Source organism: Gekko japonicus, unplaced genomic scaffold (genome assembly GCF_001447785.1).
Source record: "Gekko japonicus isolate JY-2015 unplaced genomic scaffold, Gekko_japonicus_V1.1 scaffold3103, whole genome shotgun sequence".
NCBI classification, from domain to species: Eukaryota; Metazoa; Chordata; class Lepidosauria; order Squamata; family Gekkonidae; genus Gekko; species Gekko japonicus.
This window is the reverse complement of record NW_015164294.1, coordinates 140,900-157,480: the sequence shown is the minus strand read 5'-3', so window position 1 is coordinate 157,480 and position 16,581 is coordinate 140,900. Positions and strand designations below refer to the sequence as shown.

Sequence of the window (16,581 nt, the reverse complement as noted above, 5' to 3'; positions counted from 1 at the left end):
AAGCCTCTAGAAGATTACCTCATCCCCACCCACCCCTCTCCTCCCCACCATCATACGGACCGCAGGTTCTCATGAGAAACTAATCTCGCCACCTTCATCTCTGACCCTGAAGATGATAACAACAGTACAGCCTGAGAAACCAATCAGTAACACCTGCAGGACGAACCAGGCCTATTACTATTCGCATTAACCCTTGAGAGGAAGCCAGAGGAACTTTGCCTCTGCCTCCCCCCCCCCCCCGCCCCCCCCCCCCCCCCTTCTTTAACTGACTGTTAACTGTTTTAACTGGTCTATGATTCTGGGAGCATGCTCAGTTCTTATCTGGCTGTTTGAGATTTCCCCCCCATTGGGTTGATTGGAAAAGTCATATTTTTGATATATCTGGAGAGTCCCCTCGGTAGATAGAGATCCCTGCCTTGTCTCTTGAGTAAAATCTGAGTCCAGTGGCACCTTCTAAGACCAACAAGGTTTAATTCTGGTTATAAGCTTTCGGGTGCGTATATAAGCTTATACCTAGAATTAAACTTTGTTGGTCTTAAAGGTGCAACTGGACTCAAATTTCATTCTGTTGCCTCAGACCCACTCGGCTACCCACCTCTGTATTGCATGACCTTTGTCGTCCACACAGGAGCCAGCCAGTTTACTGTTAGGTACAGTGAGCTAAAATAATGAAACTTTCCGGTACCCAAAGCAAACTGACTGTTTGTAATAAATAAAGATTAAGGATGTAATTCTATCAAAACATGTGCAAGTGGTTCTAAATCCCCCTGACAACAATTGTGCTTATGCCATGCCATAAACAGTAGTATCAGAATATGGCCGGGTTAGGCAGGTGTCTGTACAAATTCCTGGTAAATAGAGAGTTCGAGATGAGGACAGGATGTCTCCCACCCTCTTCAAAGACCAACCCTTGATTGATAAGCAAACATGAAACTCTTTGTTTCATGAATTTGCATTGAATCTCTACAAGAAACGCTGACTACATATGAAGCAAATAAATCTACCACCAGTTTCATATGGGTGGCAAAAGGTATTTTTAAATTTATTTTGGGAACTTTTACCCCACCCTACCCCACAAAAAGTATTCACTCTTTTCCCCTGGCAAATAAAGGGAGAGGGGAAAAGAAGTGTAGGATCCGTTTCTTATAGAGGATTGATATCCATTTTTTCTACTTAAAATGCCCCACAAGATGACTGATAGGTAAAAACAAATTAAACCTGTGGAGAGTATCAGATGAAGAGGGTTTTTGTGGCACCTTAAGGACAAAGGCTCAGCCCAAAACAGCCACCCCGCTAGAATAAGTCCAGTACAAGCTCTGAGCTCCGAAAAACAGCCAAGAATTGCACCTACACTTCCAGTCCTTCGAACCCCACAAGTGGTTTGGGAGCGTGGTGGTGGAGGAAAACGCTGTCAAATCGCAGCTGACTTCTGGCCACCCTGCAGGGTTTCCAAGGCAAAAAACAAACAGGTGGTATGTCCTTGCCTGCCTCTTTGTAGTGACCCCTGGACTTCCTTGGGGGCTTCCCCATCCAAGTACTTAAGAAGGAGAAGAAGAGAAGAGATTGGATTTATACCCCGCCCTTCACTCAGAGTCTCAGAGCGACTTGCAAACTCCTTTCCCTTCCCCTCCCCACAGCAGACACCCTGTGAGGTAGGTGGGGCTGAGAGAGCTCTTTCCAGAACTGCTCATTAGAGAACGGCTCTGACAGAACTATGGCTTGCCCAAGGTCATCCAGCAGCTGCGAGTGGAAGAGTGGGGAATCAAACCTGGTTCTCCCAGATTAAGAGTCCGTGCACTTAACCACTACACCAAACCAAGGCCAACTCTGCTTCGTTTCCAAGATCTGACAAGGATCAGGCTAGCCAGAGCCATCCCGCTCAGGGCAGGGTACATGGTACCCCCTCACAATTTTTAACAGGGGTGGGTCGAGCAGCTTTGTATAGGGGTGGAGGGGCAGTCCCTTCCAGTCAAGGGCTGCCTTCCCAGTCAAGGGCTGCCTTCCTTTGCCTGATACTTCATTCCCAAACGTCATGTTCAGGATGGCTGTTGCTGCCGTCCCTGCCAGTGAACACGGTACTTTTTGTGTTTGTAATGGACCTGTATTATAGCCTTTGCTTTCTATTCTTGACCTCCTCCCTCTCCCCACCGTCATCCTGGTGAGAGATTTTTTCGGTATAAATAGAAGACTTCCATTTCATCTTGGATCCTGTGAAATCCACACTGTCCGTTGTAATTGGTTGCTTTATACTGTGGCTGGGTGGGTTCTCAGTATTAACACTCCACCCTTTCTAGATGGTGGGAGGGAGCTATAATTCAGACGATCCGCCCAAGCCTCAGTGAATAGCCTTCGGCTTCTCCAGAGGGTACAGATCGCATCAGACTGCTTTGAGTCCTGATTTGTTTCAATTCTGAGTCGGTTCTGTTTTCCCCAGGGTGGTGAGGAGGAGAGGCGCCGGGTCTTCCTGCTGCCATGGGGGCACAGGATCGGCCTCAGTGCTTCTTTGACATAGAAATCAACCGAGAGCCAGGTAAGGTTGGGAAATCTGTAAGACTGCTATCGATTGACCCAGAGAGGTGTTTGAATTGCTGCTGACCTTTCATTCAAGCCTTGCGTTGTATGCAGTTGCCACGTTGCTTAGAAAGGGCATTTTAAGTATTTGTCTTCTGTGTTTTTTATACTGTTGTGAAATTATTTCCTCCCCCCGCCCCCCCAAGCAGTAGACTATGTAAAATTTAGACAGGTGTAGTGACTTTCACATTCAGAATTACTGCAATCAGCATTTACAGTGTCTTGTAGCATTTCAAGATCCATCAGCAGTGTGTTTACTGGTGAAAAGTAAGGGGTGTGGGGGTGTTGTAGTAAAAATCTGTTTATAGTCCCTGAGAGATGAGAAGGCATTGTGCGCAGAAATAGAAAAATAAAATAAAAGCATGTTGTGGGGCGAGGCATAATTTGGGTTAGCAAAGTCTGGCTAGGTAGTATTTTAACATATATGTCTGGGAACTTTTGCAGTCCCATTTAATGAGATAAATGAAAGATCTGTTTACCTCCCTCCTGCCCCCTGATTGTCTGAATGCAACAGGGAGAAATAAGTCTCACTGATACCATGTAATTTGCATAATGTATGGTGATTCATAAAGAGCATCTGTTAGCACCGTAGGTGAGAAAGGAGAAAGAGTCACATAAGGTACTGAGAAATGACTGTTAGGAAAAAGTAGAACAAATTGAGAGTCCAGTGGCCCCTTTAAGACCAACAAAGGTATATTCAGGGTATGAGCTTTTGTGTGTGAGGCACACTTTTTCAAATAGGAAAAAGTTAGGGGAAAGGTGTACAAATGCTAGAGTCCCTGGGGAGAAGGTCCTCGAAGAGATTCATTCCGACTTCTGCTGATCTATGACCATAACAAACAACTGCCTGACCGATTCTTTCTTCTGAATCTTAAGTCGGTCTTTCACGTCGCCCGTCTCTTCTCCATAATCACGAGGGCTAGAAAGTTACTATTAATAAAGGTTGAGATTGACAAGATGTTGATAAAGACACTATAAACTCACGTTCCATGGGTAGCCATGGAAAAAGCCCTACACGTTCTCTCTCTGGCTAGCTTACCTTACAGGATGATTGTGGGAATGAAACAGAGCCCATCGTAAGCTGCCACAATAACCTGAATTGAGCGATTTTGTTTGATAAAATTTATTAAATGTGTAAATCAAGGGAACGTAAGGAGCAAGATGTGGAGATAGCTGTGTTTCAAAGGCCCCAACTTGTGACTGGTGTGCCAAGGTTTTAATGATTCTGCAGTCTGATTACGGTAAGCTTTTGTAGGTGGGAAGAAAAAATATTCAAGTCTTCTCAGGCTTTTCCTCTTGCCATTTCACGCTGCAACTTGGCCTAATCCAGACCCACAAAAATAATAATAATAATACTTTCAATTTATTAATCGCTGTTTCCCACACACCTGCGGGCTCAGAGCGATTTTACAGTTACGTACTCTTTGACAGTTGGACTAACAATGTTCGTGGGGATAGGGAAGACAACATACAGCATTTTAATTACACACACATTGCAGCTAGCTGGGGCTACATCTGCGGGCTGGATCAGTCATGTTCCGAGACCGGCAGGTATAAATAGGCTATGAGAGGTTAGAAAGGCCTTTGCTCTGCTCTTAGCAGTTTGCTGTGCCTAGATAGGAAGACTTGCCTCGCAAACAGTTCTTCACGTTTGGTTGTTTAACAAAGAAGTAATGGGGAGCAGAGGTTGACCACTGTGCTTTCCTTCGAAGCATGCTACAGGCTATTGATAGGGCTGGGTGCTTTTTTAAAACATCTAGTTTTTGTTTGTTCCTTTTTTGCAAATCTGATTAGACGCAGTTGACATAAAGCATACTTTTATAAAAGCATTGCATGATTGCAGAATTCTTTTTTAAAAAAATTCAGTTAAATTACAAAAGTGATATTTGATATACTGATTAAATAAACACCCACCTAATGGAGTATTTAGTTTCCCCTAGTCTTCAAATGTACTTATTTCACCTATATTTGCCTTTTGTCCATCATGAAACTTAAGGTGATTTACATAGGATTTCCATCCAGGAACTTACCAAACCTGTACCTCCCTGACTTCAAAAAGATTGCTGTATTTTGTCCTTTTCTAGTGATATCGGTTTTCCTTTTATTCACCCTTTTCAGACGCCCATCTCTCTCATCCCAGCCCATCAGAGAAGAGATTCTGAAGTCTTTATTTTCCCTCACAGAGTTCCTGGAAATGGCACCATTGTTCTGGTTTCCTTTAATGTTGTGTACCAGATCAATAGCCTTAGGACCCCAGGTCTTAAAGCCATTTGAGCTGGAAGGCCTTAAGTCCATCCTGAGCTGTCCTTGTTGGGTTGTTGAACCCGCAGTGTGTGTGTGGAAGCTGTTGCAAGCATGCAGGGGGCTTTGTGAGGGGGACGCAGGGTGTTCTGGATGTGTGTGAGTGAGTATCAGTTTCCTGTTTCTAGAGAGCTACACTAGCTTGGTTCCCTGGATTTGACATAAGCTTAATAAGTGACCTGAATCGCAGCTGCCAGAATGTCTTCTATGATGCAAGAAGTTTTAATAACGTGGCATATGGGCACCAAAAAGTGTAATCTCCTTGTGAACTTTTAAAAAGATTCATAAAATTTGTTTGCCCCTGCAAGAGCTTTGGTAGCACTTGTTCTACCTTATTTGTTTTTGGATTTTTACAGCTGCTACTCATATCATGAATAATTTATATTACGTGTTATTTCTGACACTTTTAGAGAGCTGATAAAAAGCAAAATGTAACTGAGCCCTGTAGCCTCTCAGTACTTTTTCCTTAGGCAATTTTTAAAGCTTATCTTCAGGGACTTCTTCCAAAACCACAAGTGCTTTAGAATCCTTGAGATTACCGGTCTGAATCTATTCTAAAACAGCAGAACAGATCATGTTTTAGTGCATGTAACAGCCTTTCACTAAATGACAAAGGGCATAGTTTCAAATAAGGTTAAGAGCTTCTGTTTGCATTGAGTCACATACCATTTTTTGTGTTCATATGTCTTTCATATATTCTCCCAGCTTCCCACATACTTACTTTGATCCTCAATAATTTTTTTCCCATGCTATTTCCATCCAATTTTGGGGGTTAGCCCCCCCTTCCTCCTTTATGGTAGGATTTTCACTTTGATCACTACGTTAAAAATTGTGTGTTTTCACTCCAGGGCAAATGGCAGCTTTAGTGCCAGTAATTTAGATCACAGCTGTTCTGCTGTCTCTAGCTTGACCAAGGTAATGTGAATCCAGTAAGCCCCCTGTGTTCGCAGCAGTGTTTGTCTGTGTGGGAGAGTGAGCGGATCAGGTGATCGGCCAACATTTAAAGATACTTAAATGTTTAAAATGCAATTTAAACTTGTGCTGCTTTTTGTTAATATTCAGCAGGACATATGGAAGACATCCATTAAGGAGAGTTAGCGGCTTTGCCCTAGATATTACAGAATTACAAAGTAACCCTGTTTTTAATTCTTCTTCCAGTTGGTCGTATCATATTTCAACTTTTCTCCGATGTATGTCCAAGGACTTGCAAAAACTTCCTTTGCCTATGTACAGGTAAGTTACTTTTCCACAGTCATTATTTAATGCACAAAGTTGCTGTTCAGTTGTTCTGTACATTTTGGCTGAGCTTTAAAGTATGAAGAATAGAGGTCGGGCTGGACCCTTCTCTCATTTTGGGGTGGTAAAGTGCTCCCAAAGTTTGTTTTGCCAACATTGGAGAGTAGGTTGATTTTTGTTCTTCCAATACTGGGCTTTAAAGTATGAAGAATAGAGGTCGGGCTGGACCCTTCTCTCATTTTGGGGTGGGGCAGGTGTCACAAATGCGTTGGTCAGAATCTAAAGATATGTTTGCTAGTAGTGTCCTAATTGCTTTTGACCGTTCTGCGGTATTCACAGGCTTTTCTCCAAAATTATGAACATGAAATGAAAGGTGCTGCCATAATTATTTGAATGTGGGATCTCTCTTGATTCTGGTGTAGTAGTTACAGTGCCAGACTCTGCTGTGAAAGCTTGCTGGGCGACATTGGGTCAGTCATACACCCTCATCCTAACCTACCTCATTGGGTTGTTGGCCCCAGTCACACGGGCAGGAAAATGTGGGGAGGAAGCGTAGCTGTTTGCCCCGGAGCAAAATAACGCACGGCTGCGCGATCAGACGTCCAGTCGAGGTCCCGTGGTTAGGGGGGAGGTGCCGATCACAGGACAATCCTGTGGCACGGCAAAGAAGCGGCCTCTAGCATAAGGCTCCGCGGGTTTAACCCGTTCCAGGGCTGCAGAGGAATGCAAACTGTGTCCTCCGACTGGTCCCCTCCAGGAGGAGCTTCAGCCGGGCCGCCCTCCTGCCACGCCCCCCCTGCACCTCCCCCTCTGCCGCCCGGTGCAGAGAGTTCCTCTTGAGCAGGCCGAGCCAGGAGTTGGGGGGGTACGGAAAAGAGGAGGGGGCTGTGTTGTTTGTTTTTAAACGAAGTGTGCGCATGCGCTGTTGGGTGCTTGTGCACATCCCATGGAGACTTGGGGGGAAAAAACCCTTTTAGCGACGGGACGTGGGCGGGCGCCGGATGCCACGACCTACCACCGGAAACGCGATCAGGCGCCCGCCCTTGCCCTGCGGTTTCCGGAAACTAGTACCTCGGAGGTACTAGTTTTTTACCCCGCATCTTTGGCGGGAAGCCTCGGGTTCGCCACGGGAGCTCTACGCTTCCCAGATGTGGCACTGTGATCGCGCCCAGAAAATCCGCCTATCTTCCGTCTCTGTAGCATGGCTAATCCTCTGTGTGACCGCAGTTGTTATGATAAAATGGAGAAGAGGAGGAGAACAAGATTGGATTTATACCCCACTGTTCACTCAGAGTCTCAGAGTGGCTTACAAACTCCCTTCCCTTCTCCTCCCCACAACAGACACCCTGTGAGGTAGGTGGGGCTGAGAGAGCTCTTTCTAGAACTGCCCTTTCAAGGACAGCTCTTGTCAGAACTATGGCTTGCCCAAGGTCATCCAGCAGCTGCGAGTGGAGGAGTGTGGAATCAAACCCGGTTCTCCCAGATTAGAGTCCGCACACTTAAACACTACACCAAACTGGCTCTCAGTGTAAGCCTATTTGGCTCTCCCTGTTGGGGAGAAAGATGAGGTATGAATGAAGTAAATAAGTCCTGTGAGACTACATTCTGTTTAAACCCATCTTCTCTCCCTCTGGGTCTCAGTGGCAGGGGATGGAAATATACATAGACTATTCCACCCCACCCCTAAGTGCTGAGAAAAATAGCAGTTGCAGTACTCAATTCCAGGCTAGTTTGCCATCGTCTCAATTAGAGTTTTAAAAGTTGTGGGGGCAATAAAGAGTTAGTCTTGGCAGATTTCCAAGTAGGTTGAGACTTATGGTAGAAGAATGACAGCCCTTCATTGAGAGACCTGGCTCTTTGTTTTATTTCAACAATTTACTGTGTGTTTCTGTCGAATTGGAAAGCAAGGTTATCGCTGTAGGTACCATTGGACTCTAGTTGGTCTTAAAGGTGCCATTGGACTCTTAAGTTTGTTCTGTTTCTTCAGACCAACTCGGCAACCCACCTTGCTCTACTGTAGATTACTGCTGCGGAGCTGTTAATTCACATTTACTTTCTTCCTTGCAGGTGAAAAAGGAATTGGGAAAACAACTGGGAAAAAACTTTGCTATGAAGGCTCTACATTCCACCGTGTGGTTAAAAACTTCATGATTCAAGGTGGAGACTTCAGTGAAGGTAAAGCTTGAGAGAGATTTTTTTTAAAGACCACATAATTATCGTTTTCCTAGTACTGTTCACGTTAAAAATGAATATCTGGATGAGAGTCTCATTCTTGCCATATTTTAAATTGTGTGTCTCATATATTGAAGCGGCTAATCGGCATAAAACATCATAACAGCCATAGAAGCAATAAATATTAAAATATTGACTTGCAACAGGAAACTGCAAAAAGAAACAGAACAGATTCCGAACTGACCATGTCTCCTTTTAAAAATCACCAGGTAATGGGAAAGGCGGCGAATCTATTTATGGTGGATATTTCAAAGGTAAGATCTAACAATTTGTGACGGTGTGTTTGTTTCCGTTTTGAGAGTTTTGATTCCTGATACGTTTAATGAGAAGGTCAGCTTAGAACGCCTTTGCATGAACGTAACGTTGCATGGAGATTATTTATGTGCATGAGCTTTAAACATACTTTTATTGTAATACTTAGCGTTTAATGGACAGAAAGAATTGCGGCTAACTTAGTTGGTTAAAACGTGACTTCAGCATGGAGGCTAGGCAACTTGATTCATGACAACTCCTGTCTTCCTACCTAAAACTGTCAACATATTCTTTTGTTTATAGAGAATGTGGTCTTTTGCAAAATGAAAAGGTAAGAGACGAAAGCGCAACACAAATTCAAACTCTGTTCCCCCCGCACCCTTCCTAGTAACTATATGGACCACTGACAATGAATTTGTGGCTGGGTAAACGATGTAGCTCGGAGAGAGAAGTCTAAAGCTAGTTTGAGAGGCTCTAAGGTTGCCTTCTCTTTCGACGAGGGGACTGTTGGGTTTTTAAACGTTGGTCTTGGAGCAGGTTCTCTCCCCCCCCCCTCCACTCCTTGCCCTTCCAAGGTTTGTATGTTTATTGAATTCTGAAAATACTTGTAGCATGTTCTCTTCCTAGGAGTAATAAATCCACATATGTTGTTCACTCTGAATAAACTCTTTGATGATGCTCGTAATAGCAGTCGCTGCTTTTAGAGCAAATACAGACCAGTTGTTTGTTGAGTCAAGAACAGGATGTTACAGTGCTGTTTGCCATATCAGCTGCAAACCAGTACAGGAGGAGTTTGGATACGGCGTAGTGATCTGTATGCCTTTTTTCCCTACGGTGTGCATGCTTACAGAGGTTATGTTGCAGTATAGTACTGTTAGATGCCAGAAGATATTGACCTTGAGTAGCGGTCTGTTGAGAAATCCGTGTTCTAAAAGGTTTTTGGTTCTTTTTCTCTTAAGATTTTATGGTAGGTAAGTACAACTGTTCTGGTACTGTGCGTCTGTAGTTTCATGTTAAGCAGTTAAGCCGTAAATGCTGATGACTTACATGTGAAAACCACCTTCCTGACTGATATGTGTTTGCTCAAGACATCACCAAGCTTAACATTTTAATGTAAAAATATTTTAAATTCATTGAGACTGAAGCTGAAAAGACATCATGTGCGGTCTTCTTCTCGGCTCATGGCAGTGTTTTTTTCCCGTTAACTTTTGCATTTGTTTAAAAAAATGGTACCTTTGGGCAAAGTGGAAAGGCCTGCTGTTTGTGAACTCATTGGCAGGATTGGGAAGAGAAGTAATTTTTTAAAAATCCGGGGGCACCATAACGAAGCAGAAAAGAGAGTGTTTGTCATACAAGTAGGGTGTGTGTGTGTGTGTGTTAGGGCTGTGTCTTGCAGGTACTAATGTTCACAACAGTCTTCGTAAAGAGGACTCAACTCCCACGTTATGCATCCAGTTTAGCCTTTTGGCAAACTGACAATTAGCAGGCTCCCAGTTACCGGAAGAACAATAACCCAGCATTTTTCGTCCTCTGCTGGCGACTGACTGTACCACAGAGAAGTCTAGATTTATGTCAGGGATGCCCAACATGGCACCCACCCAGCTCTTCCCCAGCTCCACCCCCAAATCTCCGGGAATTTCCCGACCTGGAATTGGGAGCCCTAGCCCAGACACATTTGGATGGTTGTTCTACTTCTGTCTCCATAGACAGCAGTCTGGAAGTGAATACCAGAAGGGATCACGTAGCTCAGTGCTATGCTCTGCGTGCAGGAGATCCAGTTTGATCCTGGGTGTTTTGTCTAGCAGTGTTTTTTGGGGGGGCGAACAGCACCTGAAACCTTGTTGGAACTACCCCTTAGAGACACAGTTTAGTGTTAAATTGTCGAATGGTGAGCAGTTGTGGTGTCCTGGTTAGAATATTGGATTAGAGCCAGGGAGTTCTTGGTTTGGGGAGTTCTGGCAACCATTAGGTTCACTCTTTCAGCCTAAATTACTTCACAAGGAGGTTGCAAAGGTGAAATGGAGAAGGAGAGAATTATGGGTAGAGGAGGGTGGTATGAAAATGAGAAAGACAGGCAGAGGCCTGAACTGGTAGAAGACATAACTTCCCCGTATGTTTGATTTAAAAAGCTGTCCTGATTCCTCTAATAAAAGGCTCGGAAGTCTTGTGTCCTTTGATGAATGTTACTGACATGGTGGTTGTGTACAGTTGTTGTGTACATTATCTCTCTTTTTTTAAGTTTTCCTAATGAGCTGCTGGAGAAGTCCTCCTTGCATATTGTTGATCTTTCTGAAACAGCTAAATTTGGCTCAGAGGCCCTGATTAACCTCTCTTCTTTTTTTCTTAAAACAGATGAAAACTTTATCCTGAAACATGACAGAGCCTTCCTTTTGTCAATGGCAAACAGAGGGAAACATACAAATGGTTCCCAGTTTTTCATGTAAGTAGTTTTGGACTTTGAGAGCTGAGCTTTTCTTATATGGAGAAGCGCTGTTCATGAGAAAGATGGTATTGCTGATCTATCAGTCTTTGAGCAAACGAACAAGAAGCTATAGACATTTTGGTATTTTTTTTCCTGCTTGTCTTTTCACAAATCATTTTTTTTTAATCCCATTGGTTTCTAATGTCTATGCTCTTCTGGATTACTTAGTTTGCTTGACATCTCTAGTGTATAAGTATGATACTTTTAAAAGGTGCTGCTATAGACTTTATATACTTGACACCTGATTATCTTGACAAGAGTCCATTTACAAGCAAGAGATAAAGTGTTTCAAAGACTGGGTTTCTTTTTGAGAGGACCTACTTTTGATTTGTTTATAATGTTTTTACCACCCTATGCAATATATACATACCCATAGACTTTTCTGCACACATTGTGAATCCTTGCGTTAGATTTGGACTATGATACATCAAATGACAGAACAGTAAACTCCAGTTTTTGTTACAAAGCTTATTCCAATTTCATAATTACCTGATGAATACTAAAGTTGGCAAACTAGCTTCCCTGTAGTTTTTGATTTACTTGCGTTTATTTCAGTGTTCTCTTTTTATCTTCTTTCAAACATCTTCCGTTATTAATATTTACACAACAAAAACCAAAGCCCCCTCCCAGTATTTAGTCACTGTTGTATTCAGTTTGTAGACGAGGATTTTTGTTGCAGCACATCTTCATCCTGATGTGTATCAGGCGCTTTAATAAACTCACCATCTAATTCTCTATATTAAAATCTATATGGACTTTGCCATCTTTCTTAATGAGTAAGAATGAATGGTGCTTCCTAGCCTTGTTAAAGGGAAAAGTTTTACGGAAGAACTAAACTCTCTTGCCTGAACAGATTTTTTTCTCCATGTTCGAATGAGGTTCAGATAAGAGGCATATTTAGGTTGTTTCCTAAAGAATGTCCCAAAAATGGAAAGCAGATGTAACCACACAAAGGATTTGGTTATCTGTTCGCTGGGGGAGAGGTGGGTAGGCTTGTAGGGAATTCTCTTTGTGCGCTAATTTAGCAGAAAGGTGTTTTTTCTTGCAACTCCGGGCTTACATAACTCGTATGTAAATACAGTGAATTGAAATAAACAGTTCACTGTTTTCACTGCCTTATGCTTTTATTTATACTTTTCCATTTTTAAGCTTATCTGAACTTTTTTTAAAAAACTAGCAAGCTACAATTGTTGATACGCTCACGGAGAAGCTTCCAAAGGGCTCTAAAGTTTCTTTCAACTCACATTGCAATATGTGCATCAGGACTGAATTACGATGACAGGGAAAGGAGCTCATGTTTTATAGGTCACCACGCCTTAAATGTTGTTGGCAAAAATATCGGCAAAAATATGTAAAATGTTGTTTATGAATAGGTTTATAGTGTGGCTTATTTCAAGAGCTCAGAGGGAGGTAATTTTATGCAGACATAGAGCCGGAGTTTGTGTGGCGTACCTGGGTAGGAATGATCCCGAGTGCCTTTTTATATTTTCTGGTTGTGACCAGTGCTCCCTCTAAGCTGTGGAGTCTTGTGAGCAAAAATTCTACTCTGTGAGCTACTGGCATTAAAGTTGTGAGAGCGATTTGACTACTGCATGAATTGGGTTTGCTCTGGAGCCCTCCTTCCTGAGCTAAGACAGAACTGTGTGAGCCGGAGGCTACAAATCTGTGAGCTAGCTCACACTAACTCAGCTTAGAGGGAACACTGGTTGTGACGCATTTATCGCTGCGTTTGGCTCAACTCCTAAAATGCTCAGTCTAGCACAGATAGGTTGTGTCCTGATTGCACCCTGCTTCCTCAGGGGGAAAGTGAGTAGGCGCAGCAATTTGAGCGGGCTAGAGGAATACATATTTAGATTTTATACTTGAATTAAGGTGTAGGACGGAATAGGCTCACAGGCCAACTTATGCGGTCAGCAGACCGTTGCCAATACTTACTTTCGTTCTAAAAGCTACCCGAGCACTCTGCATACCCAATGCAAGGGACAGGACAGCCCCACCCACCACCAATGTTCCCTCTAACCTGTGGAGTCTTGTGAGCAAAAATTCTACTTGGTGAGCTACTGGCATTGAAGTTGTGAGCGAGTGATTTGGCTGCTGCATAAATTAGTTTGACCTGGAGCTATCCTTCCTGAGCTAAGACAAAAATGTGTGAGCCGGAGGCTAAAAAACTGTGAGCTAGCTCACACTAACTCAGCTTAGAGGGAACACTGCCCACCACCCCATCTCTTGCTGAGGGCTTGCTGCCCTTCAACCAGAGTGCTGGTTCCCAGGTGCTGGGCTGCACTTTGGGGCATGTAGAATCCCTGGCAAATGGAACTTGACCTGTTCATAAGGCATAGTTGTTCGAAATTTGCGGACATTTATACATTCCGCATAGTAAACATGAGAAAGTTAATGGAGCCTTCTACACATGGTAAATTTTGCACCGGGAGGGGGGGCTTTGGGCTGAATAAAATCTGCAACCCCCAAATATGTTCGAAGACCGTTAACTGGACCAGCCCACATACACACAACCCCACCCAGTTGGATGTTACTATGGTTGGACCCATTTTAATTGAAGCACTTCTATATAATGCACATGTATGATCATTAGTTAACCAAGTGCATTCTGGTTCCTGAGGTCCAGTAAATCATGCCAGTTTGCCCCGGCATAGGCGGGATATAAATTGAAAGTAATAAATAAAAATAAATAAAATGTGTGGTAAACGTGCATGGGGACAATACTTAAATCTCCGTTTGCTTTTCCCAGCACTGCTGTTATATATGACAACCTTAGGTTATTAACTCTGACTTGTGGTGCAGGCTACAAAGGAACACTGTTGCTTTGCTGCTCATGCTAAAATGAGCTGTGTGGCTAAATGCAGGCTAAAATCAGTCTTTAGGCTAACACCAAAATTATTGTTTGTGCCTGAAGTTTGAGAAAGTGAAGCAGAGATTCGAACCATTGTGGGTGGGCGGGGCTTTGTTCTTTTGTTTGGAAGTATCCGAAACAAACTTAGATGAAGATCCAAAGAACCATGTAGAGATTTTTGCATGCTTTTGCAGTCCCTTCCCAGATGTGCCTAAAAACCAAGGGATGAAAAGTTGCAGTCAGGGAAATCAGCCTCCTCTGTCTTTGAAAGCAGATATGTTTTCTGCTCCTCGTGCCCAGTTGGGCGGATTGTGGGCAACATTTTGTGACTGATTTGGAAGCGTTAATTATCCCACAGGGCTCTCGGTGTCCTGGACAGAGTCTCAGTAGTTATAATTCTATGAGGAAATCCCACTTTCAGACTTATTGGCTAGGATCTGAAGAGTCACAATAGTTCTTCATGCCCAAGAAAAGGTTGATGGAGAGGCATTCTACAAGAGTTTGTAGTACGGGAGGGAGGGGGTGGAGGTGGAGAAGAAGAAAAACATCCAACTGGGTGCCTGCGAAACCTCGGGATTGCCTAAAATAGCTCTTTTGGATTCTGGCCATGTAACCTACAAAAGAAATGGCATGGACCCAAACAATTGTCTACTGTTTCACTTTGAGAGTTTTTGACAGTGTTGCTTGTAGCTATAGCAGATAGCGAGCCGTGCACTTAACCCCCCCTCCCCTTAAATGCACACCACCGTATTTGAGAGAGCGCTGAAACGTGTCGCTGGCGTTGTGGTTGAGCTCGCTCAAGCCTTTTTCTTCACAGTTGTAGACCTTTGGCGCGCAGTCTGGTATCTTTCTAAAACAGGCCCAGATTCTGGGAGCCAGAACTATGGTACCTGGCAAGGTGGCATTTTTCCAACCTCTGCTGCTTGCCTACTAAATGCTAACTATTTGAGGAGGAATTCTATTTAAATGTTAACGGAGTCTTCAGCTCATGGACACGGACTTGCTCGGAAGAAAAGATGTTTCTGGGCCCTCCTCCGCTTTGTTTTATGACGCAAGCTGAAGCAGTCGCTCTTCCACTGTGGCTGTTTTCACAACTTCCTTTCTTCGCACTCCGAATGAATGATTAATATTGCGAACGTGGGCGGTAGATTGTTTAATACATTAAAAAATGCCATAATCCAGAGTCTACATACAGTCTTAATTTAACCCTGTATAATCCTGTTGGATTATCCTAAAGTCTTAACTTCAAACAAAATGAAGCCAGAAGTGTGTGTTTTCTTTTTCTTTTTGCCTGATATAGGTCTTAATGTAAATTGGGCTGGCAGGCCTTAAAGTGATTGTGTTTATTTATTTATTTATTTATTCCTTCGATTTGATATACCGCCCTAACCCCCGTAGGGGTCTCTGGGCGGTTTACATGGGAGAGGTGCTAATCACTTTTATACCCTAACTTAGGCCACATTGTTCTTGGGGGTGGGACTGCTCCTGATCAGTTTTGATAAATAACAAGAAATATTAGCACTCCAGTGCTAATTCTTTACGGCAACTTTCCATGCTTTGGAAACTACGACTTCGACATAATCACGTTGCATTGTCGTTTCTCCATTGGGCAGCAAGGTTTTTAGGCTTAAGGCTGTTGATTACTGATTCCAGTGGACCAGAACAGTCCGGCATGTTAAGATTAGGGATGCTTGCTCAAGAGTAATCCTCCCAGTTTCTGTCTGACTGTCTCCTTTATGCTTGATCTGAATCTGTGGAAGCGAAAGCTTTCTGCCCTTAATGTTTTCGGATTGGTCGTTTGTTTTGGGGGGGGGATGGTCCAAGGGTCGGTACAGTGAGTGTCTTAGCGGCCCGTAAATGGGTTCCTGCATTTTTATCCTTCTTTTCTAGCAAATCAGCCTTTCAGTAGTCTTGTGCATAATGGAATATAGAGGCATGATGTCCTGTACAGTATAAACGCATCCTCAGATGACTTAAACTTTATACATGCGAGCAGCTGCATCCTTTAAAAAGCCATAGGGAAGAATAAGTGCTTTTCCAGACAGATTTTTAGTAGAGTCCATTCTACACAGTTGCACCTTAGGGCATATAACAGAACACTTCTTTATGGATGTAACCAGAACTTACTATGAATTTCCAAATAGAAACCTAAAAGAAAATTTAGAGCCCTGTATATATATATATATATATATATTAATTTCCTTGGTTTTACATACAGTTTGGGAAACTGCATACACTTGGAAATTATTTTAGATTTGTATTGAAACATAGACTCGAATTTGTTTGGAATTGTACTACAATTTATTTCTTGCCATTTTTGTGTAAAATTTACAGAAACAGTGTTACATCGTGCGCTCCAAAGGTAATGTCTCATTCCTCTAAGGCTGTGTTTCTTTCTCTTCTTTTCTGTCTTTCTTGTCCTTTTTCTGAACATATGTGCATTAAATCTTGTGCTGTTGAAGTTCTTCCAGGGAAGGGGGAGGGGGAGATGGCAGTATGAACTGGTTTTTAAGACAGTATTTTTATTTTCTAACCCATATATACTGTCTAGCTTCCTTCTCTCAACTTGCTAAATCGATGGGGGGCTATTGCGTGGCTGATGTTACTGTCAATCCATTGGTCAGTTATATCTAGAAAGTCAGCTTCCCTTAGGGAA

At 43.1% G+C, this 16,581-nt stretch overlaps 1 protein-coding gene across 1 annotated transcript in view; it reads left to right on the top strand.

Annotated features, from left to right (window-relative positions):
• Positions 1-2,472: 2,472 nt before the first annotated feature.
• Positions 2,473-16,581, top strand: part of NKTR (natural killer cell triggering receptor) — a 41,664-nt gene continuing 27,555 nt past the window's right edge. The window contains exons 1-5 of the mRNA XM_015408792.1: positions 2,473-2,530; positions 6,031-6,105; positions 8,176-8,283; positions 8,550-8,594; positions 10,945-11,032. Of these exons, the coding sequence (XP_015264278.1) occupies positions 2,473-2,530; positions 6,031-6,105; positions 8,176-8,283; positions 8,550-8,594; positions 10,945-11,032 (374 nt within the window). The remainder of the gene's footprint in view (positions 2,531-6,030; positions 6,106-8,175; positions 8,284-8,549; positions 8,595-10,944; positions 11,033-16,581) is intronic.